General features: G+C 40.6%; 3 protein-coding genes across 3 annotated transcripts; 1 reads left to right on the top strand and 2 right to left on the bottom strand.

Annotated features, from left to right (window-relative positions):
- Positions 1-798: 798 nt before the first annotated feature.
- LOC139453096 (uncharacterized) lies at positions 799-5,904 on the top strand. Its single transcript, XM_071234721.1, has 3 exons — positions 799-855; positions 3,088-4,403; positions 4,826-5,904. Exons 2-3 carry the CDS (start codon positions 3,140-3,142, stop codon positions 5,902-5,904), a joined length of 2,343 nt encoding a protein of 780 aa, XP_071090822.1. The 5' UTR covers positions 799-855; positions 3,088-3,139.
- Positions 5,905-11,358: 5,454 nt separating this feature from the next.
- On the bottom strand, positions 11,359-15,860 carry LOC139453195 (cytoplasmic dynein 2 heavy chain 1-like). Its single transcript, XM_071234825.1, has 4 exons — positions 15,781-15,860; positions 15,071-15,228; positions 13,548-13,733; positions 11,359-11,830 (listed from the first exon to the last, which is right to left on the bottom strand). The coding sequence occupies exons 2-4, from the start codon at positions 15,206-15,208 to the stop codon at positions 11,810-11,812; spliced, it is 345 nt and encodes a 114-aa protein (XP_071090926.1). The 5' UTR covers positions 15,209-15,228; positions 15,781-15,860; the 3' UTR covers positions 11,359-11,809.
- A 2,776-nt stretch (positions 15,861-18,636) lies between these two features.
- On the bottom strand, positions 18,637-23,643 carry LOC139453219 (uncharacterized). Its single transcript, XM_071234848.1, has 4 exons — positions 23,628-23,643; positions 22,609-22,766; positions 21,752-21,937; positions 18,637-19,303 (listed from the first exon to the last, which is right to left on the bottom strand). The coding sequence occupies exons 1-4, from the start codon at positions 23,641-23,643 to the stop codon at positions 19,283-19,285; spliced, it is 381 nt and encodes a 126-aa protein (XP_071090949.1). The 3' UTR covers positions 18,637-19,282.
- Between the last annotated feature and the right edge of the window lie 4,298 nt (positions 23,644-27,941).

Below are 27,941 nucleotides of genomic sequence, written 5' to 3'. Positions count from 1 at the left end.
TCATGCATTTACTAAGCATTCACCTGATAAAGATACAAGAAGTAGCTCCGATCGAAACATTGTATAAAGAATATAAGAATATAAGAAGTTGCTACCCATGAAAAAGTGGCATGAATTCATATTCTCCCAACTTCCAAATGCCTATCAAAGTCTTCATACTGTGTGTGTGTGTGTGTGTGTGTGTGTGTGTGCGCGCGCGCATGTGTTGTCTTGTGTTGTGTGCCGCCATTATGTTGAATTTCCTCTATTAAACAAACCTCAGATAATGTATAAATGTGAACATGTTTCAAGAATCTATATCTTATCTGAACTGTGCTAATACATTCTGACTCAACGACTTTAAAATTAAAAAACAAAAACGCCTATTGTTTATATTTTACTGCAACCCCAAACAAACCTGTTCAAAATATCGCATCATCCCTGGAATGCACATACTAGTTCTAGACTCCCTGATATAGCCTACTTGAAAAAATGAAAGCTGTCATACACGGTGTTGTCGGTTTTGTAATAAAAAAAAAACAACAACCCAAAACAAACAAATCTTCCAAAACGCATTTGTGTAAGAAATCTTAAAAAATAACTGATATATCTACCTTTCTATCTTTCATAACACTTGTTAAAGTTTTCATATACTTCATATCAAAATTGATCATTATCTTGAGCACCATCGAAGTCATACAAGTTTATGGTGCTCATCTTATTTGTTTGGTTCTACCCGGGTGCTGTGTCCGCATGCTTTTGTTATTTCCGGGTCACGCGGAGGTCACGAATATGCTAATGAGCATTCCGAGGTTGTCAGTTTCACGTGAGGCGACAACCAAGGGAATATGCTGATAAAAGATAGTTGTACTGCAGGTATTTGCATACACTGTTGCACAATATATTTCGAATTAACTTGCACATCGTAAAATAGTTGCTTGTAAATGTCACCAGTACGGTAACAGTAAATTTCGACAGTTTACGTGCGCTTCTAACACTTTCGTGTACAATGAGATTATAGCTGTCAAAGCCACTACCGCAAATACTTTTGAATCAGGTAATCAATTATCTCGAAGAAATACTTATACATGTCATTCGTTGATATTACAATATTCAATTTACTGAAAAGGTTTCTTTTCAAAAATAAATATGCAGGTTTGGAACACTTGTTATAATTTAATATTATTGAATTTGATTAGGGCCATGGGACTGATCTAGACAAGTAAGATAGTGGTCTAAGTGGCCATCTAATACACTACTGTGATGCATGAAGTCCGGTTGAGAAGTAAGTTCTCATTGGGATCTTTCTTTGTGCCTGAGACATGTTTTGCTGTTTATGATGATAAGCAATGGTATTGATGACAGCTTCTTTTGGGACATGATCACAGTGTTTAAGACAGCACCTGTTTGAAATTTTTCGTCTTATACTGCAGTGAGGACTAATGGTGGTGCTAGCCTAGTTCACAAGTTTAGTTAAGATATGGAAGTCGTCATACATATCTCTGCATTTCTTACAGGATCGAAACAAAAATAATTTCTTTGGCAGTCAGGAGGACCGATTTGACAAAATGGAACTAAAATACAAACCATCTGAGTAAGTTTCAGCTTTGTTATATGGTCACTATTCTGCCAGTTTGTACCCATTGTTAAAACTATGGCGACAATCAATGTGAGGTTTGTAACTGAACCAACTTACAGAAACAATCATTTGTAATACAGTGTCATTTCTTGCTGAGAAAGGACAGTATTGTGGACAGCCTGATGGGAAGGACGGGTAGCCTACTACATGGGGGGTATCCTAGGTATGTGTCGGGTATAGAGGCAGGTACCCAGCTGGTTTGTGAAGGCACCCATATTTCCAATGGGGGGATCGAGGGACTAAATGGAGTTTTTGTGAGGTTGTGTGGCTGTGTGTTTTTATAGGTTTATTGACAGCTTGTTTCTTGTAGTTTTTTAGATGTGGCCGAGGAGGCCTGTTTTGATTAGATAGATGCTGAGTGATTTATAAGTTTGTAAGTCATTTAGGGGGTTTAGTAGCGTTGCTATTGTCATTTGATTGTTGCAGTTTAGTGTGGATTGGAGTGTTGTTCTGTGTTGCTGGTAATGTGTGCAATATAGTATAACGTGTTCAGGAGTTTCTTTTTAGTTGCACTGGGGGCATTTACCGGTTTTGTGTTTTTTAAATTGGTCTAGGTGGGAGTTTAACTCAGTGTGGCCTGTTTGTAGTTTGGTTATTACTCTGTCAATTGTTTTTGTTTTATGATGGATTTTTGTTTTTTTTGACTGGCTTTTGTAGCAGGTGTTTTAGTTTGCAGTCCGATTTCTGATAGTTATTTTGTCACTTTTGGAAGATTTTCTCCTTTGTGATACTTTTAATTTCGTTTTTTCATATTGGTAGGTTCATGCTTACTTCTTCTTATTTTAGTGCTGATTTGGTTGCTTTGTCTGTTTGTTCATTGCCAAACACTCCAATATGAGCGGGTATCCAAACTATTTCTATGTCTTTACCTAGTTTACGTAGATTGTTTGAGTTTTTAAGTATCTGTAGTATTAGTTTTGGGTGTGTTTTTGTGTTTATCGCCTGGAGCCCACTTAATGAGTCTGAAAGGATTAGGGTTTTTTGGTGTCTATTTATTTGAGCGCTGTGCAGGGCTGTTACTATCCCAATTAATTCGGCTGTGACGATTGATTGATTATTTGGGAGCCTATAGGATTTTGTTTCTTTTTGGGGTTTGTTGATATGGATGCTGAATCCTGTGCGTTTTGAACACGGGTTAGAGGATCCACAATACGACTGCTGACCCCTAGCCATAAATGCGACTCAATATCAATGCGACTCCCCCCACCCTATCCCCAGTGGAATGATACATATCCTTACCTTAATTCAATCAAACAGCAAATAGCACCGTTTATCAGCACTGAGTAGAGCACTTACATAAAAACAACACACAGTTTATATGTTTACTATGAAGTTCAGAGGCAATAAAATAATTGAACAAACAACAGTTCACTGATTGGTATGCGGAAAAGGTGTCAACAGAATTTCATTATTGTGTCAGAATTTATGTTTTCAGTGATGCATTAATGCTTAATTGTTATTCTTTTCAGATGATACATCTGACATAGCAAACCATAGTAACCATAGTAACCGCAAGACAGCATGGAGAAGCATTACTCAGTTAAATTCTTTTCATCCTTCCTAGAAAGTCTGCAGAATTTGTGCCAAGAACACTTAAACTTTGACCAGATTGTGGAAGTAAGTGGCTATGTGTGTGTGGAGATTGACAATGCCAAGAAGGAACGTTATGTTCTCAGTGAACTGCTGCAGCAATGCGGTAATGTCATTAGCGAGAGCTACTGTACAAAAGCTTACAAGAACTTGCCCATATCTGTGAGAGGAAAGGAAAAGGTCAGCTCTTCTGAAAAAACTAAGTCAGATATAATAGAGGATAAGGAGAACAGGACACAATGTCAACCAATGAGAGACTCGGACGACGAAGTTATTATAGCGCTAGATACCCCACCGCAGCCGAAAAGAAGGAAGTCAAATTCAACCACTGTACCAAAATCAGCCAAATCCTCTATTGCAGTTACTAATACGGGAAAAAGTCAAGCTAAAAGTATCAATAAAAAAATGGAAGATTCAGCCAATAGGTGCATTCTTGGAAGGGTTGCAACTATGACAGAAGACTATACACAAAGAGACTCTGGTGGTATAGGAATTGAGTCCAGAAGTAGCTCATTCCTTGAGTCGGCAGCCAAGTTACATTCATCCAGCACACCACATTCTCCAGACAAGGAAACCTTTCATGACTTCGTCAGCAGTGTAGTGGAGTCACTTGGTTCACCCACCAAGAGTCCGCCATCTGGTAGTTCAAATGAGAACAGCTATGGCGGGGAAGACAGTGAGGACACATTTCCGGATCTTTCTCTTGTCCCAAAGAAAATCTCAAGATCTGCCTCATCGAAGTCTTCTTCTGTGACAGGGCAGCCTGTTGTAGATATTCAGTCAAGTCTGGCCTCAACTTTGTCTCCATCAACTCTGGAGCCATCTTTGTCTCTAACAGGCCTCTACATGAAGTCAAAGACATTGGGCCTGTCTTCTAAGAAATCACCAAAGACATCATCAGATTCTTCACCCCCACCATCCCTGGAACAGCCAGAGAGGATGAACGTCTCAAGCCTGCGTCATCTTGTTTCCAAGTCAAATGAAGACCAGGCCCTACTGCAGCACCGCAAGGCGGGGACGGAGATGGACATCCCACCTGGCCAGCCCTACATAGAGCTGCTGGATGAAGCCAAGGAGGAGGAGGATGGAGATGAAGGGACAGCTGGCCTACAGATTCACACCAACGACCATGGCAACACAGGAATCCAACACTCCACCAGCACGGACCACAGTGAACCCTCCACCTCCTACTCAGGTGAGGTCTTTCAATGGTCAGTCTGGCAGTCAGTCTGGACAAACCATATGTTTCTTTTACCGATCAGCCTGTCTCATATTTTACAAAGTAAAAAGAAATATTAACAATATTGTGTTTCATTGAAAATATCTTTATTTTGAGCAATGTGCTGTTTGTATTTTTGTCAGAACTCTGATTTCCAGAGTTATATTTGAGGAAGTTAACCTTATTCAAAACCTTCACAGCAGTTCCATGAAACATTTGATTTTTTTTATATATGTAACATGCTCGATTTAGATGGTTAAAAAAGATTAACTGTCTTCATAGTGAATAGATTATTGATAATCTTGGAAAAAACAGTTTCTATGTAAGTAGTGGTGGTACTTATAGTATGACATTAGAGTCTGTGCAGGAGTAGTAGTTTTTAGCGTTATTTGTTGCAGGTGTTGAAGTGCCCTGCACAGTTTCCTCCTCCCTGATGCTGGAGGTCGGCAGCATCTCCGCAGTGACGTCAATAGACGATGTGGACTCTGCTCATTCCCAAGTCTCGGAGGACACCAACAATCAGGAGGACAACATTGATGATAACATGGACAGTCCGATCATCATCGACCTTGATTCTGAGGACGAAGACGAAGAGGACTTTGTGCCTGGCGGGGATGCTGACCCTTTCTCCAGCACAGAGATAAGGAAGCTGGACTCATTCAAAGATTATGTCAGATTTGCAGTAAAACGATTTCAGAGTTTCATCAAGGAGAAGGGTGTTAATGATCCAATGTTTAGGATTCCTCCTGACAAGTTAGATCCACTCCTGGCTGAATTTTATGTTACTGTTCGTAATCTACGTGGACAAGAGTTTGGTGTAAGTACACTGAAAAGTATCCAGTCGTATCTAGAATTGTATTTGAGGGAAAATGGCTATCCTGTGTCCATCACAAGGGATACAGAGTTCCTAAACTGTCGTTCGCTGCTGCAGACCAAAATTCAACAACTACGTCAGCTTCAACAGCCTGACCCTGACCCTGCACTGACCATCAGCCCACTGACAAGACGAGATGTTGATAAGTTGTTCCGGACAGGGCAGTTAGGCGGTAGTTCGGCGGAGTCACTGACCAACTCGGTGTGGTTCATGAACTCTGTGATGTTCAAACTGAACCAGACCAGCTCTCATACCTCCCTCAAGTGGGGAGACATTGTTATAAAAGTGGATGAATATAAGAACGAATATTTACAACTGGTGTCTTCCAATAGCTCCAGTTGGGAAAATGCGAATGACAAAGTGTATCCCAATAATGCGCATCCAGATCGTTGCTTTGTTTCGATGTTTATGAAGTACCAAAGAATGCGACCACCGTCTATGCTGGCAAAGAAATCCCCATTTTATTTGATGGTGGACAGAGAAATGGACTGCTTAAAGAAAGAAAAGATGAGTTTCCAGATGTTGAGCAGTATCCTGAGAACCATGCTCATTCAGGCTTTCATAAAGTCCGACAAGAAGATACTGACCTATGACATCCTGTGATGAAAATATGTCCGAGTTGGTTTATCTTATGATAAAATGGTCATCTGATAGGAAATAGCAATCTCATCTAAATTGGCATCTAATTGTTAATAATATCAACACATCATCCATCCTTCAGTACGATATATGTATATTCATTTAGTCTGAACAGTTACCATGGCGACAATGATTTCATTTTTGTACTTAAACCAAATGTTGTACTTGATCACCTACAAAAAGTGCAATGGCCACTGCCACTGGTGAAATGGGAAGAATGGTTGTATGGTGTAGCAGAGGCCATGCTTCATTATAAACTGCCCCGGGGTGCAATGTTCGAAATATGTTGGCTCGTGGCAGGTAGATATCATGTAGGGCCCGTTGTATCCTTGTTGTAGTGTTCCTAATAGCCTGCAGTAAATGTATGTGTCAGTTTTTGTGTCACAATAAGCAGCATTCTTTTAAGTGAAAGCCTGAATGGTTTAGTGAGGACCTGCAGTTTGTGTGGGTCTGAGGGTCCTGATGGCATGAGTTCCCTCGGACACCCGAGTGGAAGTTGTCATGGGTGCCGTGTTATTATCAACAGATTGTAACTCTTCCAGTACTAAAGTTGTGGAGAAACTTGACACCCATCATCCATTCTAATGGATGTACATGTATCTTCTCAATTAGTGGCAAACACTCATGGGCTATCTGTATTATTTTTGTGTTTCCTATTTTTTCTTCAGAGTGAGAGGTTGATAGGAAGAAAAACCAAAAACAGAAAAAGACCTGCCTTTGGTTTACAATACAATTGATGTATTGCCTATTTTGTAAGAAATTTGAGAAATAGTATCCCAATTTGAAGTATTGACCACAAGAGATACAACTGGCTGTGAAGTTTGAATATTTTCTAAATGCACATGTACTCAATAACTCACAGCACCAGTTTTGGGGTACCACTATTTATGTGTTGTGTAATGGTTTCCGCACAGTGTTGACAGCTGAAAGGAACAGAGTATAGGCAGAGTTACTTCCCTTCTTTATTTTTCCTTCCAACATCAACAATATTACAGATGGCCTTAGTTTGAATACCACATTCAACCCAATAACAATCCCATACAATTAGGTTTGTTACAAGTCAAATCAGGCATTAATATGGATACCACTGGCGAGGTTAGTTACAAGTCAAATCAGGCATTAATATGGATACCACTGGCAAGGTTAGTTACAAGTCAAATCAGGCATTAATATGGATACCACTGGCGAGGTTAGTTACAAGTCAAATCAGGCATTAATATGGATACCACTGGCGAGGTTAGTTACAAGTCAAATCAGGCATTAATATGGATACCACTGGCGAGGTTAGTTACAAGTCAAATCAGGCATTAATATGGATACCACTGGCGAGGTTAGTTACAAGTCAAATCAGGCATTAATATGGATACCACTGGCAAGGTTAGTTACAAGTCAAATCAGGCATTAATATGGATACCACTGGCGAGGGAGTTCTGATATTGTTACCATCAGTTCTTTGTCTAAGCATTCTTTTGTTTTAAGTGCAGCAATAGCATATTTTGGCGGTATGTATTTATGTAAAATTACCTTCGCCAGACCACGTGTACAGTATTGTGTACAGGTCAGACTACATGTTGTACATCCATCCTCACTGATTGATTGATCCAGGCATCTGAATATGTTAACAGAAACAGTAAATAAATCCTACTTTTCATAGTTATTTAATGAGATAAGAGTTTAACATAGAACATTCATTTTTATGATGTTTTCAGTTACTCCCTATCTCAGGTGTTAATGTCCAGGAGAGACCGCCTTTGTGGTCTAGTGGTAGAGCGTCCGCCCCAAGAGAAGAAGGTCCGAGGTTTGATTCCTGGCCGTGTCATACCAAAAGACTTGTCATTAAGGGGCTAAAACAAGGATTGATCAGCTCGGACTCAGTATATTGTGTCTGAGTGGGGTACTCATCTTAAACTGCGGCATGGTGTCTCAGTGTGCTACCAATAAAAACCATCATCACCCCGGACTAGGAAGCAGCCATACACACACACATAAACACACGCGTGCACATCGCTATATAAGTGCAATAGTCTTGGACGCGACGTTAAACCCCATTGCACCTCACCTAATGTCCAGGACACTTTGTAACACTACACAGAATGCAGAATGGTTTAGTTCCTGGTTGTGGCCGACCAGAGAAGTCTTAAAATCATTAAACTTGGGCAAATGAATTTTATTGTGGGCAAGTGAAGAGTCAATATATTTTTGCACTGTGTAAAATATGTTTTGGGGCAATTGTTTAACTCTATCGAGCCAGGGTGGGGTGCCCGTCACTACACTTGAGATTGGGATTTCTTATACAGAGAAGGGGGTTTATTAGGTAGAATACAGTATGATGATGTTTACACATTGTTTAATATATATCTCATAATATATATGTCTGGATGGAGGCTGGTCGTGCAGTGAAAGAACATGTCCCGATGATCCACATTGTTACCCTCACATCATTATGTGTAATGTGTCATGCCCAGTGACTTTCATCATTGTTACCTTGGGGTGGGAAACAGCACGGCCAGTCTCTGTGTGGGCTTCATGCCTAGTTGCATTTATCATATAGTACCAATGATTTTCAGCCATGTTTTTCTTCTGAAACACCAACACATGGGGAAACCCCTGTCACAACATTCTGGGAACGTCAATCAAACACACTTTACATCAAGTTATGGAACTTAAAAGTTGTTCCTAATAGGTGAGCTCATTTGCATATTTACTAGATCATGATATCAAGTTTTGATATTGGTTAATTAAGTCGATATTACTATCCATTATAGGACAGAAATAGTATTCTGGTGACAACAGAGGGCATGTTGTTGCCCTGTACGTGTCATGTAAGTATTCATGTGGACGGTACTTGTTAATGTTGTGTCAATTATATATGAGAGTGTGACTGAAGTTGTCATAGCATAAGCTGATGGCTTTTTTATCTGAAGGTACAATACCTCATATGGACTATCATAACTTTGTAGTGAGCTTTGAAATCAAAATCTCTATCTTATTTATTTCAACGAAAAATCTGGTTTGTACTTTTTACTGTAAGATTTTTTTTGTTCCCTTGATGTTTTCGTGGTTTCTCAGTGTAATGATGTTTTTTAAGTCAACACAATATGCCAAGTATCTTCACAGAATCTTCCATTAAAAAGTGGTTTTACCAGAATTTGTTTCTGTATTTTTACAAAAAATTCAAGTATACAGATTGTTTCATATATGAATTAAATCTACTGGGTAATAACTTTTTAATATGTTACCGTAATGTAATCTTTGTTTTGATTGGTCAGTTGAACATTCTTATTGTTCATGATGTCATATTGCTGCTGTGTGTAGAAACGTACGGTAATAGCTTATCTGTCTCTCTCGCTCATGAGGGAATGTTGAACAGAATCTCGCCAAATGCTTGTGAAATACTTGCCAAAGGCTTTAATTTATGGCTGAGAACTAAACACCATTCAAAAAGGAGCACTGGGGCCAGCAGTCATCTTAGGTGCCACAATTCACTGTGCAGAGTTGCCTCCCTTGGGCATGCCTGAAACCAATGATCCTGGGTTCGAATCCTGTTTCTTGGTTTGTCACCACCATACCAATGCTCGTGGGTTTCACCAAAGTGATAAACGTCTGAGACCTGCATCACTTTTGGGGCTTTTCTCATACATTAAGCTGATGCAGTGATATAACCGGAATACTGTTTAAGGCGGCATTAAACTCACTCACTCACTGTCTCATTCATTCAACAACCAGGAAAGTTCATCCATAATCCCTGTAATCAGGTATGTGTATATGTGGTGACACCCAATCTTGTGGTTTTGAAGAACTAGGCTGAGTATTGGTGCAGCTGTTGAAAGACATGGAGCCAGTTCTAAACTACTTTCTGACATTCACAGATCTCCATAGACTGCTATCTAGTGGCTCTTTTAGACTGGTTTATCGATTGTGAACTTCAAGATGAATCTGTCATTGCGTCATATCAGAAATAAATGTTTGCGTAAAGCTGAATCATTTACATCACTGACAGCTATATAAACAGATGCATTTTGAGAAAATTTACAATTGTTTGAAGTGATTTCATGTGATTTATGTCGAACATGGAATATTTGATATATTTTAGATAACTTTTAACATGAAGAAAGTTTTTTTGTTTTTTAAATATGTTTCTACATGTCTTTAGTGCTGGCTTCATTTTGAATGAACTTGTAAACAGTGTAATTACAGTTTTCAATGTTTGAAGTAAATGTTATTTATAATACTCAAAACATTGTCTTGTCATAACCAGTATGCTTGGTGTGTTTGTTTGCTAATATGAACAGTTTATTGTTCATGACGCTCGTCTTCCTGTGATTCTCTTGTTTTGACATACATGTATGTCTGAATATAATAAATAATTAAAGAAACCAAAGAAAGAATGATTGCCATAGATTTTTTCATTTATTTGTTATTAATATTTGATAAAGATGAATGCATGATAATTGTTTTGTGAGCTTATTGTCCGACTTGAACTGTAGAATTGTTTATTCAAATAATAAAATTTGAAATGAATCCATGCTTTGTTAATAAATGAATTTTATTGTCCTTGACAAGTCATTTAATTTATTTTGCTCTAATGTATCCCAGTTGTGTGGAACTAATCAAGTCTTCAACACAAACCATTGACTGATATTGTGAGCAACGTCTCACGCTGGATTAGGATGCCACCCAACTAACAAGCTCAACAACCCTGATCAATTTAGCCCCTGGCGACAAGCATACCTTATTTGTAACCAATCATAATCTGGAATCGCCCCATGGGCTTTATTAGTATTTATATGTCATTATCATTTAAATACTCACTGCCAAGAGAACCAGAGAAGTACATACATTAAGAAGACATGTTTCCAATGTGTACCACTTAAAGGACAATCAGTCAAGAGTTACCACAGAGTGTCTTTATTCTTATCACAATATGCTGCACATGATTTCAAAACTTGACACACTAATCCTGCATGAGACAAATGGCGCATCTCAAGTCATGGGTCTATGATGTCACATGTGATGCGTTCATGAGCATGGGTTCACACAAGACACGAGTTAGTTGGTTTGTGCATCAAACCAATCTAATATCACTCAAATATGAGTAATTCTTCGTACATAAACCAACATTTATGGTATTTGCGTTTCTTTTGTTGGTGAACACATATGTGAGGTGGATGTAAAAACCCTCTAACGCCCATAGGCAGCATGGGTTGTATACTCCCCAGGGAGATGAGAATGATAACTGGAATGCAAACTGATTCACTGGTTGGGTAAAAAATAAAACCGCGCCATTTAAGCTGAAATAAGTACCTGGATACCATATTTAATAATAATAATAATAATAATAATAATGATAATAATACTAAATACATGTACGTAAAACATATGCTGACACTCTGAAAGGTCTCTGATGTATTAAACCACCTATCACCTCATCTTGACACCATCATTTGTAACTGATAGACAAGGCTAAATAATGTGCCCTCACAGCTACGGTATGTAATTGAACTACTACACAGTACACTTGATTGCTCAAAGCCTCCTATCCTTTGTTCTAAATGTGTTTTGCCCCCCTTATTTAGTACAAATAACCTTGGGACCCTGAAAATGGAAGGTTAACACAACAATAACTCCGCAATAACAATATAATGAACATTAAACAGCTAACATCATTCTTTTGTTGTTCCTGGTAAAACTAAGACAAATACAATCCATTTTCTTTCAGACCCAGCCTCATCTCTTTATGTTTTGTCCAAAATGCAAACGCTTGACAAGATCGCAAAACCCATATACATATATACTTGTCCTTTAGAGGGTATTGTACATGATGGCATTACAGACACAGCCACCCATTGCTGAAGGCTGCGTGTCCAGATTACGCTGTCATCTTGGCTGCCTGCAATAAAACACACATGTGATGTACAACGTTTATATTAGAAACATTACCCTTTAACCCTTTAGATTGGTTGAAAACCTGTACACTTGGCTATACTTCAAACTAAGACCTTTCCAGATACCCAGTCATCAATGCCCAATACACTAACAGTTATACAATGTACAGTAAACTATGTTTATATTGAACACGGTTATAATGAATTGGCGGATATAATGAACTGTGTTTTGGTCCTGTCTGTATGCTGTATATGTGCTTATAATGACCAATGGTTATAATAAATAAAATAATGCAACGTAGATTACTGTATGTTGAAAATATTAACATTCTCTACACAAACGTAAGCTATCACTTAAAACACTAATATTCCATATTCATGTGTCTCGCACTCATGTAACATATCAACAAGTATAGCACCACCCTTACCACATTTGAACTAGTCACCTACCCACAAGTATTGCACCACACAGACCACACTGTTGAACCAGTCACCCACCCACAAGTATTGCACCACACAGACCACACTGTTGAACCGGTCACTTACCCACAAGCATTGCACCACCCCGACAACACTTTTGAACCGGTCACTTACCCACAAGTATTGCACCACCCTGACCACACTGTTGACCCAGTCACTTACCAACAAGCATTGCACCACCCCGACAACACTGTTGAACCGGTCACTTACCCACAAGTATTGCACCACACAGACCACACTGTTGACCCAGTCACTTACCAACAAGCATTGCACCACCCCGACAACACTGTTGAACCAGTCACCTACCCACAAGCATTGCACCACCCCGACAACACTGTTGAACCAGTCACCTACCCACAAGCATTGCACCACCCTGACCACACTGTTGAACAGGTCACACACAAGTATTGCACCGCCCAAACAGCACTGTTGAACCAGTCACATACCAACAAGTTTTGCACCACACAGACCACACTGTTGAACCGGCCACTTACCCACAAGTATTGCACCACCCTGACCACACTGTTGAACTAGTCACCTACCCACAAGTAATACACCACACAGACCACACTGTTGAACCAGTCACTTACCCACAAGTATAGCACCACACAGACCACACTGTTGAACCAGTCACTTACCCACAAGTATTCCACCACACAGATCATACTGTTGAACCAGTCACTTACCCACAAGTATAGCACCACACAGACCATACTGTTGAACCAACTGGTAACTTACCCACGTGTATAGCCAACTGGTCACTTACCCACGTGTATAGCCAACTAGTCACTTACCCACGTGTATAGCCAACTAGTCACTTACCCACATGTATAGCCAACTGGTCACTTACCCACGTGTATAGCCAACTGGTCACTTACCCACGTGTATAGCCAACTGGTCACTTACCCACGTGTATAGCCAACTAGTCACTTACCCACGTGTATAGCCAACTGGTCACTTACCCACATGTATAGCCAACTGGTCACTTACCGACGTGTATAGCCAACTGGTCACTTACCCAAGTGTATAGCCAACTGGTCACTTACCCACGTGCATAGCCAACTAGTCACTTACCCACGTGTATAGCCAACTGGTCACTTACCCACGTGTATAGCCAACTGGTCACTTACCCACGTGCATAGACAACTAGTCACTTACCCATGTGCATAGCCAACTGGTCACTTACCCAAGTGTATAGCCAACTGGTCACTTACCCACATGTATAGCCAAATAGTCACTTACCCACGTGTATAGTCCGGCTGAAGCTAAGGACACTTTCTTAGCCCTTTCCACCGAGTGCTCTTGCAGCTTAGCCCTGACTTTGGCCACTGTGTCAGGAGGGATGGAGCTGGCGTCCTTGTTCATCATCTGCTGCTGCAGACCATCCTTCCCTGTGTCAGCCACGACACGACGGCACGTGTTATAGTTCTGGTGTAAAACCAATAATACAGAAATCATAATAATAATGACATGGGCAACGGCCAATCATGGGGAGTCGCCACGAAGATGAATATGTGCAGTTTCCTGCAGCCTGCATTATGACATCTTTTACAATTCTTCTCTTGAAAATATTGCCTTTGTGGTGTACCCCTTATTTTGTTTAGAAAGGATACACTCTAGTATCCATCGTGTTTGGGTAAATGCACTTGCATCAGTATTAACATCAGCCATTATCAATGGTGTTTAGCTGTACTAACTTGAATCTTTAATATGTACTATTTCAAGAAAGTTCAATCTACCAGTCTTCCTGAATGCAGGGATCTACCATCATTGCTTTTCGCCCAACCCTTCATCATTTCCAAATGTAGATGTCTTCAAATAATGTGACGTCCATTTTCCCATTTGAAGAGTCGTATAATCTGTTCGTTCACTGATACCCATCTCTGGGGCGGTTGATGTGATATTTAGGCGATATATAAGTAGGTGGTTTTATAACAGAACATTTAAAATAGCAGCATACTAAAGCATTTTGAAATAATAAAAGACCATTGTTTACACCTTGTATGGCAAGCACCCAGTGTTCAGTCTTCTTCAGAATGACAGAAAACTGGTCAACTTGACATGATATGTATTCAACACTGATCGAGGAATGAACTTTTCAATTACTAAGATTGTGGATAATGGACATAAATAGCATAACTTTTGATGTAAACTGATGAAGAAACGTTACCAAACTGAAATTTGGACACGTCGGGTCCAAAGCCAGAATAGTGATACAAAATGGTTGAGAGTCAATGGCCCAAACAATTTGCTGAGTAATGCACGTGCTACGGTACCCAGATCAAGGGAACGTGAGTTTTAAGTGAAACTTGGCTGCACTAACAGCATGCCAACCTACATAGATATGGATATAAAAATAAAGATGTACTGTTCATTTACAATCAAACGGTTGGACAGGGGCATGGGAAGATTACGCTTTAACAGCAAGAACAAGCTGTTGCTCTGATACAGACATCAAGGAGCAACGGATGACCAGGGAGGTTTGGCTGTTGACGAACGATAGACTTCTTTAGATGATGAGATTTATTTTCAAGCAGTTATAAGAACATTCTACCCCCTACCCCCTCCTCTCCCAAATACACACACATACTTCGCCAGCCGCCAGAAATCCAACTGTCCACCCCATATAATCAATGTGATTGTCATCTGCAGTCACCCACCATTAGTCGGCCGACCCGCATCTCTGCCTCGCGTATGACCGACCTCACTACCTCACTACTAACGCTCCCCCCCCTCCCCTCTCACCATGGTGTTACGGAACTGACCTCAGCCTCCTTCTCAGGGTAGCCCAGCAGCAGGAGTGTCACTGTCAGGAGTTCTTTGACCAGCTGAGGCGGGTTACTTAGGGATTTTATTTCCGTGATATCATTCTTGTCGATAACTGTATTTCCGCCCTTTGACATGGTGTTGCCTTCTGTATGATCTACAACAAATAGTCAGTCCGTGGTGTACATGTCTCCTTGGTTACAACCATGAAATCTGCTATTGGTGATTGCACGGTGCCAACTCAGTGGATAAATTGTTATCATGTAAGACAACGTGAACGTTCCATAATATCACACGCGATACACAAAGTAGCATTCCGATTGCAACATGTCTATTCGTAAGAGTCCATTAAAAAACGAGATAGAATGGCAGAACTATTTCATTTAGTATCGTTTCTTTCCAAATATATTTCTTCAATCACTGTAGATAATAATGATATGTTCGTATTATACAAATAGTTGAGACAGTGAGACACGTGAGCTATACACATGTACATGTATCGGGAAACTGATTGCATCTCACCAGGACTGAAACATTGTCTGTCATACAGCTACAACCCTGAGTCATGTGTCAACTATCTACAAAACCAGCTAGCTCAACAGCCAATACTCTGAAAGGTAAATTAAACACCTCTACTCAATAAAATCAGAAGATGGCTATTAAAGCATTACAGTATTGTTAAAGAAAATGAACATGTTAGCGTACTCACCTGTCCTGGTGATGTAAATGGATGTGTTTAAGTCGCCGCTGTCCTGCTTTATATACTGACCCAACACTCGAGAACATTCAACACTTATATAGGCTTGGGCTAGGAGGTGACTCCATGTTCTATTATAGGATCCGTAATCCAACTGTGTTGCCTGTGTGTAGTCAGGCACGAACAATGTCATTTACCACGTAGAGCACCATATCGAGTTTAAATAATAATGCCGTGTGCACGACACACACAAGGTGTCACCTCCAGTAAGGCTGCTGATTACAGTATCGTTAAGGAGAATGTACACATGAGTGTTCTCACCTGTCCTGCCTTGCATTCAGTCTCAGTCAAGGCATTCTAGAACAATCAACACTGCTATAGCCACGAGTAAGACGATGACGTCATGTTATATTGCAGGAGCACGTCGCAGTTCTGGAAACCATGCAAATTAATCCGAGATTGGCAGCCAGGTGTAGTCAGGCACGAATAATGTCATTTACCACGTACACTACTAATTATAGAGATTCGTAAACAAAGTTGTGTGCTCGACACGCACACGCTGTGGACCTTCAGTGGGACTGTTGATCTGTTTAGATATTGTTATAGGCCAATACTTCTTTATGGGCGACAAGTCCCTGTCCCCCGTTCACCTGTTCCCCCATTCTCCAGTTGCGTTTGCTTTTGACAAATCATTCGTTTTACCCATTTGTGGGATGTAGACACGTGCTTCGTTTGAAATATTTATGTGAACCGTTTTGTGCACAAGTTATCACTACTTAGACCGCCCTCAACAACAGACTTACCTCTTCGTTTGAACCTGTTCTAAATAATCTTGTTTTATTTCTCGATCACCATGTCCTAATGTTGTACGTATGAGTTTATGTTTTTTAGACCACATGAGAAATATGGTTAAACTGTAAACTTATATGTTCTTTAACGGGTTTTAAATCGAGAGAAGGCTTCTATTTTCCTTTTGTTGAATTGGTAATGTTTGACATAAGTTCAAAGAGGATGGTATAAATGGGGTTACAAGTTGTATTAACTCTTAATGTAGCTGCTATTTTTTAAATTAAGTTACTGCATTTACACATGTATGCCTCTTTTGTTACTTTCATCGCTGATTTTCAGTGCCCCATTCATATTATTTTACCGCTATTTCAACTCTCACGTATAAGTCATGAGTTGAAGACATGACTGTTACCAAGATGATCTTGATGTTGCCACACTGTATTTATCTCTTTCAGGAACCCCTTGCTCAGTAACAGACAATGTTCAACACAACATTGTTTGCAAGATGTATGATATTATTTTAAGTGAAGTATGCAATATGACAGACTGACATGTGTAACAATGTAACTGAATACTGTTACCTTGTGTCAAAGCTGTTACTACCAAGATATATGTATATACTAATACACTATATTTTTTATTTTTTATTTGTATGATATTGTTTATACGAAACAGCATAATAATGTAAGTTACCACAGCAGTACCTGTACGTGAAGCATACAGACTCCACGACAAAACCACAGCAGTACCTGTACGTGAAGCATACAAACTTCGCGACAAAACCACAGCAGTACCTGTACGTGAAGCATACAGACTCCACGACAAAACCACAGCAGTACCTCTATGTGAAGCATACAAACTTCAGACAAAACCACAGCAGTACCTGTACGTGAAGCATACAAACTTCACGACACAACCACAGCAGTACCTCTACGTGAAGCATAAAGACTTCACGACAAAACCACAGCAGTACCTGTACGTGAAGCATACAGACTTCATGACAAAACCATAGCAGTACATCTACGTGAAGCATACAAACTTCAAAACAAAACCACAGCAGTACCTCTACGTGATGCATACAGACTTATCGACGAAACCACAGAAGTACCTCTACGTGAAGCATACAGACTTATCGACGAGACCACAGAAGTACCTCTACGTGAAGCATACAGACTTATCGACGAGACCACAGAAGTACCTCTACGTGAAGCATACAGACTTATCGACGAGACCACAGAAGTACCTCTAAAATGCAAACGATCTTTTATATGAGAACTGGGGTGTTCAAAATCATCAACATCAAGGTTTTTATACTAAATAATCAAAGAACGTTTTCACATGGGTTTCATCCCCTGAATACCCATTACGTACGTTTAGGCTTCCTTGATGACATAAGAACTTTGTTTGTCAAGAACACCCCTTTCGTGACTGTCTTCTCAACAATTCAGCATATGATATCCACCTGTCCAGGCATGCACGACTTCATAGACAACCCCAATTTAAATAGGTCAAATTTTATTTATTTTATCCGAAGCATGGTGTCTTTTACGGCTGTAGTTTTACGAGAATGTTGTTGTTTCTTCCTTTTTGAAGGGTTTAATAGTCCTTGTTTTCCCTCGTATCTCTGAATAAAATAAATAATTTATAAAGCCAAAGAAGGTTGTCACATTCTTGTTATTTAATTATTATGTTTAGCTGATGTAGACGATTGCACGATTCTTTTAACTCAGCTATCGCCGTATGATTGGAAATGTAGAAATGTTCTTTTAATAAACTGAGATCCTTCCATATTTGATCATCTTCTGAAGTAGACAGTGAACAAACTTAACAGGTGGACTGTGCTTACTTCATTGAGCCCTTGATTGAACACTTGATTGGCCAACTTGTTCCTTGTTGTAGAAGCATTAGGCCACGCTCTGTATGACCCGTATCACGGACCTTTTCATACGGGGGCCTTCAGCTGAAGGGGAAACATACGAACAAATGGACACAAGCACGAGTTGTTTTATTTAATTTGGTCTTCCTTATATTGTAAACAAACAGAAACATTCAGAGCATTCGTTCCTACTTTGTCCAACAAGTAAACTGTTGGCAAACCCAGTGCTGGGGCTTACATTAATGTATTACAATCCTTTTGGAAGGCTGACTCTGTGTATCAGATGGTGGTAGGCATATTGGATCTGTGTATCAGATGGTGGTCGGCTGATTGGATCTGTGTATCAGATGGTGGTCGGCTGATTGGTTCTGTGTATCAGATGGCGGTAGGCTGATTGGTTCTGTGTATGGTTCTGTGTATCAGATGGTGGTAGGCATATTGGATCTGTGTATCAGATGGTGGTAGGCTGATTGGTTCTGTGTTTCAGATGGCGGTAGGCTGATTGGTTCTGTGTGTCAGATGGCGGTAGGCTGCTTGGTGCTGTGTATCAGATGGCGGTAGGCTGCTTGGAGCTGTGTATCAGATGGTGGTAGGCTGATTGGTTCTGTGTATCAGATGGTGGTAGGCTGACTGGTTCTGTGTTTCAGATGGTGGTAGGCTGATTGGTTCTGTGTGTCAGATGGCGGTAGGCTGATTGGTGCTGTGTATCAGATGGCGGTAGGCTGCTTGGAGCTGTGTATCAGATGGTGGTCGGCTGATTGGTTCTGTGTATCAGATGCTCGTAAGCTGTTTGGTCTTTGCTTCAGGTTCTCGTAGAATTCCGTGTGCTAATGTCCAGTCATTTATAACTTAGGCTGTCATTTTGCTTGCCTGCAATAAAAAGTATAAACATGATGCAAAATACTTCATCATCATGTGAACAGATATTAACTAATGTTATATATGGATTGTTATGATTACAATTGTCAGTGTGTCGTAAGCAAACGTCATTAGCTCTGTCATTACTTAGAAATATCACTTAGTCTGACTTGTTGGACGCCCAAAACACCCCACAAGACTGTATGACAAGAAAGATGACTTCAACTTTCCAACGGTCAACTTTTCCTTTATTTCGAGGAATATTCCAGCAGCTCCAGGCTTTTGTGTTTACATTTCATAACTTTGAGGTACAACCGAGCTTGCTCTTTCTATGATGATTTCAAAGAGGGTCTTACGCTAATGTTGTTTGATGAAGGTTACAACATTTAAGGCCTCAGTAAAGCTTTGTGAAGTGAAGATTTATGGTAGACATGTTGAGGTCATTTCCAAATTTGACACATCTGTGACAAAAACGATGACGGATGCAATTTCCTATTTTAACACGTACCATATGTTCTCGTCTTTTTAGGTGAACAGTTGACTTGCCTTTGTATGTGTTTGTGACGGACGCCACCGGTGGGGCATGATACACTCAACCTTTCACGGACACCTGCTATCATCACTATTTGATAAGTGCTTCATAAATACATGCTTATGATATAGTCAGAATCGCACAATCTACCCTGCTTTTAGCCGATATTTCTTATGAATATCAAAAGTGTTTTTTGTAGCTTTTATTTATTTTCAATACCTATGTAAACTTCAGCCTATACATTGTTTGTCAACACAGCTTTAACTGGTCACTTACCCACGTGTACAACCAAGTCGTCACTTACCCACGTGTACAGCCAGCTGGTCACTTACCCACGTGTACAACCAACTCGTTACTTACCCACGTGTATAGCCAGCTGGTCACTTACCCAAGTGTATAGCCAACTGGTCAATTACCCACGTGTACAACCAACTGGTCACTTACCTACGTGTATAGCCAACTGGTCAATTACCCACGTGTACAACCAACTGGTCACTTACCCACATGTATAGCCAGCTGGTCACTTACCCACGTGTATAGCCAACTGGTCACTTACCCACGTGTATAGCCAACTGGTCACTTACCCACGTGTATAGCCAGCTGGTCACTTACCCACGTGTACAACCAACTGGTCACTTACCCACGTGTATAGCCAGCTGGTCAATTACCCACGTGTATAGCCAACTGGTCACTTACCCACGTGTACAACCAACTCGTTACTTACCCACTTGTATAGCCAACTGGTCACTTACCCAGTTGTATAGCCAACTGCTCACTTACTAACGTGTATAGCCAACTGGTCACTTACCCACGTGTATAGCCAGCTGGTCACTTACCCACGTGTATAGCCAACTGGTCACTTACCCACGTGTATAGCCAACTGGTCACTTACCCACGTGTATAGCCAACTGGTCACTTTCCCATGTGTACAGCCAGCTAGTCAATTACCCACGTGTATAGCCAACTGGTCACTTACCCACGTGTACAACCAACTCGTTATTTACCCACTTATATAGCCACCTGGTCACTTACCCATGTGTATAGCCATCTGGTCACTTACCCACGTGTACAACCAAGTCGTCACTTACCCACGTGTATAGCCAGCTGGTCACTTACCCACGTGTACAACCAAGTCGTCACTTACCCATGTGTATAGCCAGCTGGTCACTTACCCACGTGTACAACCAACTGGTCACTTATCCACATGTATAGCCAACTGGTCACTTACCCACGTGTATAGCCAACTGGTCACTTACCCACGTGTATAGCCAACTGGTCACTTTCCCATGTGTACAGCCAGCTGGTCAATTACCCACGTGTATAGCCAACTGGTCACTTACCCACGTGTACAACCAACTCGTTATTTACCCACTTATATAGCCACCTGGTCACTTACCCATGTGTATAGCCAGCTGGTCACTTACCCACGTGTACAACCAAGTCGTCACTTACCCACGTGTACAGCCAGCTGGTCACTTACCCACGTGTACAACCAACTGGTCACTTATCCACATGTATAGCCAACTGGTCACTTACCCACGTGTATAGGCAACTGGTCACTTTCCCATGTGTACAACCTACTCGTTACTTACCCACGTGTATAGCCAACTGGTCACTTACCCACGTGTATAGCCAGCTGGTCACTTTCCCATGTGTACAATCAACTCGTCACTTACCCACGTGTATAGCCAGCTGGTCACTTACTAACGTGTATGGCCAACTGGTCACTTACCCACGTGTACAACCAACTCGTTACTTACCCACGTGTATAGCCAGCTGGTCACTTACTAACGTGTATGGCCAACTGGTGACTTACCCACGTGTATAGCCAGCTGGTCACTTACCCACATGTATAGCCAACTGGTCACTTACCCACGTGTATAGCCAACTAGTCACTTACCCACGTGTAAAGCCAACTGGTCACTTACCCACGTGTATAGCCCGACTGAAGCACAGCACACGCACATTGCCTTTTCCACTGAGTACTCTTGCAGCTTAGCCCTGACTTTGGCCACTGTGTCAGGAGGGATGGAGCTGGCGTCCTTGTTCATCATCTGCTGTTGCAGACCATCCTTCCCCGGGGCAGCCAAGACACGACGGCATATGTTATAGTTCTGGTGTAAAACCAATAACATATAAATCATAATTATAATGATATGGGAAACGGCCATGGGGGGGGGGGGGGGGCGTGGTCATGGTTCAAAGAATTTTGGTATAATATAAGTGCATTCTTTACATCTTGTAAACTGGTCAACTTGACATGATATGTATTCACAACTGATCGAGGAATGAACATTTCAGTTACTAAGATTGTGGATAATGGACATAAATAGCATAACTGTTGATGTAAACTGACGTAGAAACGTTACCAAACTTAAATTTGGACACGTCGGGTCCAAAGCCAGAATAGTGATACAAAATGGTTGAGAGTCAATCTCCCAAACACAACCAAAACAATATGCTGAGTAATGCACGTGCTACGGTACCCAGATCAAGGGAACGTGAGTTGTAAGTGAAACTCTGGCTGCACTAACAGCATGCCAAAATAACACAGATATTGATATACAAAGAACGATGTACCGTTCATTCACACTCAAACTGTAGGACATGAGCATGGGTAGATTAACGCTTCAACAGCAAGAACAAGCTGTTGGTCTGATACACAAAGGAGCAACGCATGACCACGTCGCAAGGAGGTTTGACTGTAGACAAATTGTAGTCAACAGGCCATATTGCTGTCGAGACTTTTTTGGATGACAAGACACCCCGATGAGACGGAAAATACCTCAGCCTCCTTCTCCGGATAGCCCAGCAGCAGGAGTGTCACTGTCAGGAGTTCTTTGACCAGCTGAGGCGGGTTACTTAAGGATTTTATTACCGTGATATCATTCTTGTCGATAACTGTATTTCCGCCCTTTGACATGGTGTTGCTTTCTGTATGATCTACAACAAATAGTCAGTCCGTGGTGAACATGTTTCCTTGGTTACTACCATGAAATCTGCTGCTGGTGATTGCACGGTGCCAACTCAGTGGATAAATTGTTATCATATAAGACAACTTGAACGTTCCATAATATCATACGCGATACACAAAGTAGCATTCCGATTGCAACATGTCTATTCGTAAGAGTCCATTAAAAAACGAGATAGAATGGCAGAACTATTTCATTTAGTATCGTTTCTTTCCAAGAATATTTCTTCAACCACTGTAGATAATAATGATATGTTCGTATTATACAAATAGTTGAGACAGTGAGACACGTGAGCTATACACATGTACATGTATCGGGAAACTGATTGCATCTCACCAGGACTGAAACATTGTCTGTCATACAGCTACAACCCTGAGTCATGTGTCAACTATCTACAAAACCAGCTAGCTCAACAGCCAATACTCTGAAAGGTAAATTAAACACCTCCACTCAATAAAATCAGAAGATGGCTATTAAAGCATTACAGTATTGTTAAAGAAAATGAACATGTTAGCGTACTCACCTGTCCTGGTGATGTAAATGTATGTGTTTAAGTCGCCGCTGTCCTGCTTTATATACTGACCCAACACTCGAGAACATTCAACACTTATATAGGCTTGGGCTAGGAGGTGACTCCATGTTCTATTATAGGATCCGTAATCCAACTGTGTTGCCTGTGTGTAGTCAGGCACGAACAATGTCATTTACCACGTAGAGCACCATATCGAGTTTAAATAATGATGCCGTGTGCACGACACACACAAGGTGTCACCTCCAGTAAGGCTGCTGATTACAGTATCGTTAAGGAGAATGTACACATGAGTGTTCTCACCTGTCCTGCCTTGCATTCAGTCTCAGTCAAGGCATTCTAGAACAATCAACACTGCTATAGCCACGAGTAAGACGATGACGTCATATTATATTGCAGGAGCACGTCGCAGTTCTGGAAACCATGCAAATTAATCCGAGATTGGCAGCCAGGTGTAGTCAGGCACGAATAATGTCATTTACCACGTACACTACTAATTATAGAGATTCGTAAACAAAGTTGTGTGCTCGACACGCACACGCTGTGGACCTTCAGTGGGACTGTTGATCTGTTTAGATATTGTTATAGGCCAATACTTCTTTATGGGCGACAAGTCCCTGTCCCCCGTTCACCTGTTCCCCCATTCTCCAGTTGCGTTTGCTTTTGACAAATCATTCGTTTTACCCATTTGTGGGATGTAGACACGTGCTTCGTTTGAATTATTTATGTGAACCGTTTTGTGCACAAGTTATCACTACTTAGACCGCCCTCAACAACAGACTTACCTCTTCGTTTGAACCTGTTCTAAATAATCTTGTTTTAATTCTCGATCACCATGTCCTAATGTTGTACGTATGAGTTTATGTTTTTAGACCACATGAGAAATATGGTTAAACTGTAAACTTATATGTTCTTTAACGGGTTTTAAATCGAGAGAAGGCTTCTATTTTCCTTTTGTTGAATTGGTAATGTTTGACATAAGTTCAAAGAGGATGGTATAAATGGGGTTACAAGTTGTATTAACTCTTAATGTAGCTGCTATTTTTTAAATTAAGTTACTGCATTTACACATGTATGCCTCTTTTGTTACTTTCATCGCTGCTTTTCAGTGCCCCATTCATATTATTTTTACCGCTATTTCCACTCTTACGTATAAGTCATGAGTTGAAGACATGACTGTTACCAAGATGATCTTGATGTTGCCACACTGTATTTATCTCTTTCAGGAACCCCTTGCTCAGCAACAGACAATGTTCAACACAACATTGTTTGCAAGATGTATGATATTATTTTAAATGAAGTATGCAATATGACAGACTGACATGTGTAACAATGTAACTGAATACTGTTACCTTGTGTCAAAGCTGTTACTACCAAGATATATGCATACACTTATACACTATATTTTTTATATTTTATTTGTATGATATTGTTTATACGAAACAGCATAATAATGTAAGTTACTTTCATTGTTGAAATAACCAAACATAATGTATTGGTAGTTTTTGTTATGACAATATTTAACTAATTGTTGAATAAATAAATATGATAATACGTATGTCAACTATTCAATTAATTTGAGGAGCAAATGTTGCTTAGCTCAAATGGTATGCTTCAGATATTGCTACATGTTTGTGAACATGTCATGTTGTCATAGAACGATCTGCATTTCTCTGGTTGAAACTAAAACAACAGCAGTACCTGCACGTGAAGCATACAAACTTCAGACAAAACCACAGCAGTTGCTGTTCATGAAGCATACAGACTTCACGACAAAACCACAGCAGTACCTGTACGTGAAGCATAGACTTCACGACAAAACCACAGCAGTACCTGTACGTGAAGCATACTGACTTTACGACAAAACCGAAACAGTACCTGTACGTGAAGCATAAGGACTTTACGACAAAACCGAAACAGTACGTGAAGCATCTCGACAAAACCACAGCAGTACCTTTGCGTGAGACATACAGACCTCAGGACAAAACCACAGCAGTACCTCTACGTGAAGCATTCATACTTTAAAACAAAACCTTGTCCTGGGAAACTATTTGACATGTGAATGTTCAAAATGAGTTACTGTATCATTCTTTCAATGAAATTATATTTCTGTTTTCAAAAAACGCAAACGATGATTAATGTGAGAACTAGGGTGTTCAAATCATTGGAACATCAAGGTTTGTCTACTAAATGCTCAATGAACGTTTTCACAAGGGTTTCATCACATGAAAACCCATTACGTACGTTAAGGCTTGCTTTATGACATAAGAACTTTGTTTGTCAAGAACACCCCTTCCGTGACTGTCTTCTCAACAATTCAGCATATGATATCCACCTGTCCAGGCATGCACGACTTCATAGACAACCCCAATTTAAATAGGTCAAATTTTATTTATTTTATCCGAAGCATGGTGTCTTTTACGGCTGTAGTTTTACGAGAATGTTGTTGTTTCTTCCTTTTTTGAAAGGTTTTATTGTCCTTGTTATACCTCGTGTCTCTGAATAAAATAAATAATTTATAAAGCCAAAGAAGGTTGTCACATTCTTGTTATTTAATTATTATGTTTAGCTGATGTAGACGATTGCACGATTCTTTTAACTCAGCTATCGCCGTATGATTGGAAATGTAGAAATGTTCTTTTAATAAACTGAGATCCTTCCATATTTGATCATCTTCTGAAGTAGACAGTGAACAAACTTAACAGGTGGACTGTGCTTACTTCATTGAGCCCTTGATTGAACACTTGATTGGCCAACTTGTTCCTTGTTGTAGAAGCATTAGGCCACGCTCTGTATGACCCGTATCACGGACCTTTTCATACGGGGGCCTTCAGCTGAAGGGGAAACATACGAACAAATGGACACAAGCACGAGTTGTTTTATTTAATTTGGTCTTCCTTATATTGTAAACAAACAGAAACATTCAGAGCATTCGTTCCTACTTTGTCCAACAAGTAAACTGTTGGCAAACCCAGTGCTGGGGCTTACATTAATGTATTACAATCCTTTTGGTTAGAAGGCTGACTCTGTGTATCAGATGGTGGTAGGTTGATAAGTTCTGTGTATCAGATGGTGGTCGGCTGATTGGTTTTGTGTATCAGATGGTGGTCGGCTGATTGGTTCTGTGTATCAGATGGCGGTCGGCTGATTGGATCTGTGTATCAGATGGTGGTAGGTTGATAAGTTCTGTGTATCAAATGGTGGTCGGCTGATTGGTTTTGTGTATCAGATGGTGGTCGGCTGATTGGTTCTGTGTATCAGATGGCGGTAGGCTGATTGGATCTGTGTATCAGATGGCGGTCGGCTGATTGGATCTGTGTATCAGATGGTGGTAGGCTGATTGGTTCAGTGTATCAGATGGTGGTAGGCTGATTGGTTCTGTGTATCAGATGGTGGTCGGCTGATTGGTTGTGTTTATCAGATGGTGGTAGGTTGATAAGTTCTGTGTATCAGATGGTGGTAGGCTGATTGGAGCTGTGTATCAGATGGTGGTAAACTTATTGGAGCTGTGTATCAGATGGTGGTCGGCTGATTGGTTCTGTGTATCCGATGCTCGTAAGCTGTTTGGTCTTTGCTTCAGGTTCTCGTCGAATTCCGTGTGCTAATGTCCAGTCATTTATAACTTAGGCTGTCATTTTGCTTGCCTGCAATAAAAAGTAAAAACATGATGCAAAATACTTCATCATCATGTGAACAATTATTAGAAATGTTATATATGGATTGTCAGGATTACAATTGTCAGAGTATCGTACGCAAACCTCATAAGCTCTGCCATTACTGTGAAATATCACTTAGTCTGACTTGTTGGACGCCTAAAACACCCCACAAGACTGTATGACAAGAAAGATGACTTCAACTTTCCAATGGTCAACTTTTCCTTAATGTCGAGCAATTTTCCAGCAGCTCCAGGCTTTTGTGTTTACATTTCATAACTTTGAGGTACAACCGAGCTTGCTCTTTCTATGATGATTTCAAAGAGGGTCTTACGCTAATGTTGTTTGATGAAGGTTACAACATTTAAGGCCTCAGTAAAGCTTTGTGAAGTGAAGATTTATGGTAGACATGTTAAGGTCATTTCGATATTTGATGCATCTGTGACAAAAACGATAACCGATGCATTTTCCTGGTCACTTACCCACGTGTATAGCCAACTGGTCACTTACCCACATGTATAGCCAACTGGTCACTTACCCACGTGTATATCCAACTGGTCACTTACCCACGTGTATAGCCAACTGGTCACTTACCCAAGTGTATAGCCAACTGGTCACTTACACAAGTGTACAGCCAACTAGTCACTTACCCAAGTGTATAGCCAGCTGGTCACTTACCCAAGTGTATAGCCAGCTGGTCACTTACCCAAGTGTATAGCCAGCTGGTCACTTACCCAAGTGTATAGCCAGCTGGTCACTTACCCAAGTGTATAGCCAGCTGGTCACTTACCCAAGTGTATAGCCAGCTGGTCACTTACCCAAGTGCATAGCCAACTGGTCACTTACCCACGTGTATAGCCAACTGGTCACTTACCCAAGTGTATAGCCCGACTGATTCTAAGGACGCATTTTTAGTCCTCTCCACTGAGTGCTCTTGCAGCTTAGCCCTGACTTTAGCCACTGT

The sequence above is a fragment of the Haliotis cracherodii genome, unplaced genomic scaffold (genome assembly GCF_022045235.1).
Source record: "Haliotis cracherodii isolate W230 unplaced genomic scaffold, xgHalCrac1.p SCAF_9, whole genome shotgun sequence".
NCBI lineage: Eukaryota > Metazoa > Mollusca > Gastropoda > Lepetellida > Haliotidae > Haliotis > Haliotis cracherodii.
Note: the sequence above shows the minus strand (reverse complement) of the source record. Positions and strands in the feature narration are given on the sequence as shown.

Bases quoted from the DNA above. Each gene is read 5' to 3' on its own strand.
- LOC139453096 (XM_071234721.1), top strand. From the start codon at position 3,140: ATGGAGAAGCATTACTCAGTTAAATTCTTTTCATCCTTCCTAGAAAGT. The intron at 4,404-4,825 runs GTGAGGTCTTTC...TATTTGTTGCAG, and splicing joins ACCCTCCACCTCCTACTCAG to GTGTTGAAGTGCCCTGCACA.
- LOC139453195 (XM_071234825.1), bottom strand. From the start codon at position 15,208: ATGTCAAAGGGCGGAAATACAGTTATCGACAAGAATGATATCACGGAA. The intron at 13,734-15,070 runs GTCAGTTCCGTA...GTTTTACACCAG, and splicing joins ACCCTGAGAAGGAGGCTGAG to AACTATAACACGTGCCGTCG. The intron at 11,831-13,547 runs GTAAGTGACTAT...GTTTTATTGCAG, and splicing joins CAGCCGGACTATACACGTGG to GCAGCCAAGATGACAGCGTA.
- LOC139453219 (XM_071234848.1), bottom strand. The intron at 21,938-22,608 runs GTATTTTCCGTC...GTTTTACACCAG, and splicing joins ATCCGGAGAAGGAGGCTGAG to AACTATAACATATGCCGTCG. The intron at 19,304-21,751 runs GTAAGTGACCAG...TTTTTATTGCAG, and splicing joins CAGTCGGGCTATACACGTGG to GCAAGCAAAATGACAGCCTA.